We start from the raw sequence: 4,788 nt of genomic DNA, 5'->3' as shown, positions 1-4,788 counted from the left end.
AGTTTTAATATTACTACAAATAAAAAAAATAAACAAATTATTAATTTAAAACAGTAACAAAAAGCAACTGAAAACAACAATAAATAATGCCATAAAACTAGTTGAGAATGAAACGCACATTTTAAAAATATATAATTTTATTGAATGTAAAACAAATAGAAGAGAATAAAGTATTTAAATATATATAAATTCAACTAACAATTTAAATAATAGATAAACCTAAACTACAGTATAGAACAAAATACATAAATGTAAGTACAAACAAAAAAAATAATAATGTATAATTTTATTTTTAAATATTTTATTTTTCTTTTCTTTTTGTATTAAAACTCAAGATAAAAATGAATACATTCGGCAGATAACACGAATTCGTTATGTATTGTTCTAATTACCCTAATTACTTTACTTCAATTAGAAATGTATGATATATTCATATATCTTATCTACTGTGGGATTATATCTACTGTAGACTGTAGGATTAAGTAGATAAAATCTTTTAAATGCAAATAAATAAATTATAACAATAGTTATTAATCAGAAGGCTCAATATCTGGAGAATATTTATGGTAATTTAAGGCACACCAATACAGTGTGTTACATTTTTACTACCATGCTAACGTTGAGCAGATTTTTAAACTATATCTAGTCTGGTTTTCGTAAAATCAAAGAAAAACTTTGAATTTATTGACAACAGTTTAACAGTGTTGGGTTTTAACCAAAACAGGTTAAAAAATGTGATAATACCTAAATAATGAATATTCCGTTATATATTTTCATTTGTTTTCATTATTATATATATACATATATATTATAAAGGAATACACGTTGTTATTGTTCAGTGTTAAAATATAGAAGCCAAACATTGTCGTTATACATCGAAAAAAGACTTATTGTACAATGGACTATCGTGGTTTGAGTCCAACATTTCTTTCTAAACATGATTTGCAAATGGTAATTTTAGTGGGTTAGAGTGTCACACAGTGGCTGTCGATATAAAATGGATAAACTACTGGCCCGTTACGGTCAAAAGTTGAACCCCCTTTCCACTTATCAAGGGAAAGGCAAACATTAGAACACAGAAGGCTAAGTATTTAGACAACATAAAGGAGAAGGAAATGAGAATGTTCACGCTAAGTATTAATTAGTGATTAAGAATAAATATTATTTATAATTGCTGTAATCACGATTGCAGAGTGGGATTACAGAAGGCACACGAACGATATCGACCAAATAAAGGGTCAGGAATTGTGAAGGCTTGTACCTTAGATTGTAATACTACTTATAAGTGGATTTTATATCAAAACCCACTCATAAATCTGTAGATTTAGTTATTAATAGCATATAAACAGAGAGTGTTAACACAAAACATTCGAGTGTGGCAATCATGGGTGTAAGTGTATATGTGGAGAATACTTTTTTTTGTATTTTTATTTAATCTGAACACGATTACAATAAAGTTGAACTTTATCAAATATTTAAGCTAACATTGCTCATAATTTCAATTCAACAGAATAATTTTCGCAAGAAATTTTTAACTTGGCAACTCTGCTCAGATTCTGCAACTGCTTCTGCGAAAGCAAAATATTAATCAGCTGAGTTTGTTTACAATAAGACTAAGCATTCTCAGTACTGATAAACCATAAATATAAACAACTTTAAATTCACACACACATAAACAAACACACATTATTACACAATTTTTGTTTTTGTATTACAATGCAAAAAAGAAACATTTCCTTTGTTTAAGAGGTGAACGACAATGTTTTACGCAGAAGAAATTTAATATTGCCCGAGTGTTCGTCGCGGTTGTGTTAAAATTAGCTGGAATAATTAAATTCCGATTTTTTGTTTTAAAATCATAAAATTATCAAATTTAACAATTTCTTTTGTTTTTGTAATTTCCTTTCACAATCTTCTTAAACAAAAGCCGTTGAATAACTGAAGTTAAGTTTAGTCGTCCGAAAATTGCGTAGAAAAGTGGTTGTTGAAGGTTTTTAAAGCCTGAAAATTTTTTACTGTGTATTTAAGAAGAAAAAAAATAAGTACGTTAAATATTAGTGCAAAAAAATTTTAAATTACAATTATTGTTATTTTTACGTTTAAACTATATTTATGAAGAAATTTATAATTCGCATATCAATTCATTTTATTAACCTTTGAGCGCAGTGAGATATCAGCGCAAGAGCAAAACGTAAGAGAGCAAATGTGTTGTGAGCATACAGGGTGCTTATGTGTAATTGTTAAAAATAACAATTTTAAATTTCATTTATTTTATTTCTAAATTAGGTATTTTATCGTTAATTAAAATGGAAATAAAATAATAAAATTCAAAAAATTTTTTAAAAAGATAAATTAAAGAAAACATATCAAATATAATATAATATAATTTTTAAAATTATAAAATTTATAAATATAATTTTTCATTTATATTATTTTTAATGAATTATTCTATCTTTAAAGTAAAATAAAAAATATAATTTATTAAAATTCTTAATAATATATAATTGCTCACAATACTCTAGAACTTTAAAATAAAACATACTATTTTATTACTTTACCGAAATAACGAACACGTCTGAATATTTCTACTATTAATTATTGATATTGTAGCATCAGGAGATCTATATTGCACGATACATGAAAGCAATTAAATAATAATAATACATGTGTTAAAATATGAAGTTGGTAGGGGATGAGAAATCATTAGGTCTGTTCCACGAGTTACTCGTAATAAAACTCGAGTAAAACTCAACTAAAGTACAAACTAATAGCGTAACACAAATAAAGTGCCAATTTTCGTCTTTACACAGATTTTCATGGAACAGCTCTGTGTAAAGTTCATATCCAAAAGTTTTTTCTATTTATGAATCTACGTTGACAATACTTCTTCGACATTTGATTTCAAGTATTTTTACTCGAGTAGATATCATCACTCTTTTGGAAAATCATGGCAATGTCCTATCCATTTATTAAAAGTATTATCTCAATCGATAAGTATGTATCTATATAAATATACTAGAGTAAAATAATATATCAAATATATTACTTCTGTTATGTATTATTATTTTAAATACTAAATAAATGCTTATCTGATATATTCGTATACATATATTTGAAAAATGTTTTATATTCACAGATATTCCAATATGTCTAACAAAACAACTTTTACAACGCTTTTACTCCTCATAGCAATTGCAATTGATTTAACCTATTGCTACTCAGCGCTGGAGGACTCGCGTTTAATCTCAGAATATAGAAAGCAATTGCGTGATACATCTAAATATGCAAAAGTGGCTCGTACTTTAGTACATGATGCGGACTGGGCCTCTGTGGGCACTATATCGACAGACAACAACACACTTGATTATCCAACAGTAAATGTAATCTCTACAGATGATAATGATATCAATGGAAAATCGACTGGTAGAATACATTTTCTACTAACTGATTTGGATTTTACTGGCAAGGATTGGAAACACGATAATAAAGTATCTTTCTTATATACTGAAAATCAAACGGGTAAATGTAAGGCACGTGGTGTCGATCCTATGGAACCAACATGCGCTCGCACTTTAATAACTGGTAAAGTTGTAGAGGTAATAATTTAAACTGTTGTATTTGAGTACAGTTGCATATACAAGAGGTCTGTTTTGGGATTCAAACCACCATTAATATTAATAATATTAATATTAGATTTGATGAGTATTTTTCAATTAAATGTTTTCATATCAACTTTGAATTAGTTTTCAAAAATCGTCTTATAAATAAGTCTCTGTATATGCAACTGTATGAGTCGATATATACATTTTAAAATATCTATTTCTTAAATATATATTCTATAAAAATATATTCTAGATGGACAAAAATTCAAATGAATATGTGAACGCCTTGACTGCTTTTAAGCAAAGACATCCTTCTGCCACTAAATGGATGAAAAGTAAATCTAATAAATATTATTTAAATTTTATAAATTATACTAATACCACTTTATTTTTTTATAGCTCATACTTTTTATATATGTGAATTGAATATACGAAATATCTATGTACTTAATTTCTATGGCGGTCCACATAATGTACCTGTTGAAGCTTATTATAGTGCTGTTCTCAATTATTAAAATTATTTTCATATATTGTAAGCTTAAATTACAAGGATTAGTTGCTGTAGATCTTCTAGGTATTTTAGTCGTTTTCTTCGAGGACTTTATAGTTTTCTTATTATACATATATACAAATAATATCTTATTAGCTGAGGGGTGTACCAGGCTGGAGGAGCTTGAGGTTTAAACCAACACTCAAAATATTGCGAACCACTTCATATTAGATATAATAGATTTTTTTTAGTTGAAAGATTTATGAACTTTCAAATAGTTTTCAAAACCCTTTTTAAATGAGTCTCTGCATATCTCACTGCAAATTAATATTATTATGCTCTGTATATGGTTTAATAGATATATAGAATGTCTGCTTCGACAATCAATTTGTCATAAAACCAATAAGGTTGTCTATACTTAAATCTATCTATCTTTCTATCAATAAATATTGATATGATATTTTTGTTTTGTTTTAATAGTACTGTATCCATCTTATAACTGATCTATAAGTAAATGAAATACGCCTTGTAAATATAGACAGTCAGTTTTAGTAGTGATAGCGGAAGAAGAAACATATATGAACAATTTTTTTAAATGAAAAATTTTATATATACAATAACTTACGATATTAATTGTGATAGTTTATATAATAACCATTTTAACTTATAATTTTAAGATGACACTTTTATCTTGAC

The 4,788-nt window shown here is 26.6% G+C and overlaps 2 protein-coding genes across 3 annotated transcripts in view; both read left to right on the top strand.

Moving 5' to 3' along the window:
• Window positions 1-2,301, top strand: part of LOC119676229 — a 17,900-nt gene extending 15,599 nt beyond the window's left edge. The window contains exon 41 of the mRNA XM_038087464.1: window positions 2,287-2,301. Coding sequence (XP_037943392.1) covers window positions 2,287-2,301 — 15 coding nt within the window. The remainder of the gene's footprint in view (window positions 1-2,286) is intronic.
• LOC119681872 (protein CREG1-like) lies at window positions 1,790-4,764 on the top strand. 2 transcript variants are annotated; one of them, XM_038095169.1, is made up of 4 exons: window positions 1,790-2,042; window positions 3,137-3,596; window positions 3,856-3,937; window positions 4,002-4,764. In XM_038095169.1, the coding sequence occupies exons 2-4, from the start codon at window positions 3,147-3,149 to the stop codon at window positions 4,115-4,117; spliced, it is 648 nt and encodes a 215-aa protein (XP_037951097.1). In that variant the 5' UTR covers window positions 1,790-2,042; window positions 3,137-3,146; the 3' UTR covers window positions 4,118-4,764. The 2 variants fall into 2 exon arrangements, with proteins under 2 accessions (XP_037951097.1, XP_037951098.1); XM_038095170.1 differs by lacking the exon at window positions 1,790-2,042 and adding an exon at window positions 2,090-2,191.
• Window positions 4,765-4,788: the final 24 nt, after the last annotated feature.

The sequence above is a fragment of the Teleopsis dalmanni genome, chromosome 2 (assembly GCF_002237135.1).
Source record: "Teleopsis dalmanni isolate 2A chromosome 2, ASM223713v2, whole genome shotgun sequence".
In the NCBI taxonomy this organism is placed as follows: domain Eukaryota; kingdom Metazoa; phylum Arthropoda; class Insecta; order Diptera; family Diopsidae; genus Teleopsis; species Teleopsis dalmanni.
The sequence above is the reverse complement of the archived record's forward strand: the minus strand, read 5'-3'. Positions and strand labels throughout refer to the sequence as shown.

What these genes read in the sequence shown, in the direction of transcription:
- LOC119681872 (XM_038095169.1), top strand. Translation starts at nt 3,147, where the DNA reads ATGTCTAACAAAACAACTTTTACAACGCTTTTACTCCTCATAGCAATT. An exon ending in TAACTGGTAAAGTTGTAGAG is followed by an intron (nt 3,597 to 3,855) that starts GTAATAATTTAA and finishes AATATATTCTAG; the next exon opens with ATGGACAAAAATTCAAATGA. An exon ending in TGCCACTAAATGGATGAAAA is followed by an intron (nt 3,938 to 4,001) that starts GTAAATCTAATA and finishes ATTTTTTTATAG; the next exon opens with CTCATACTTTTTATATATGT.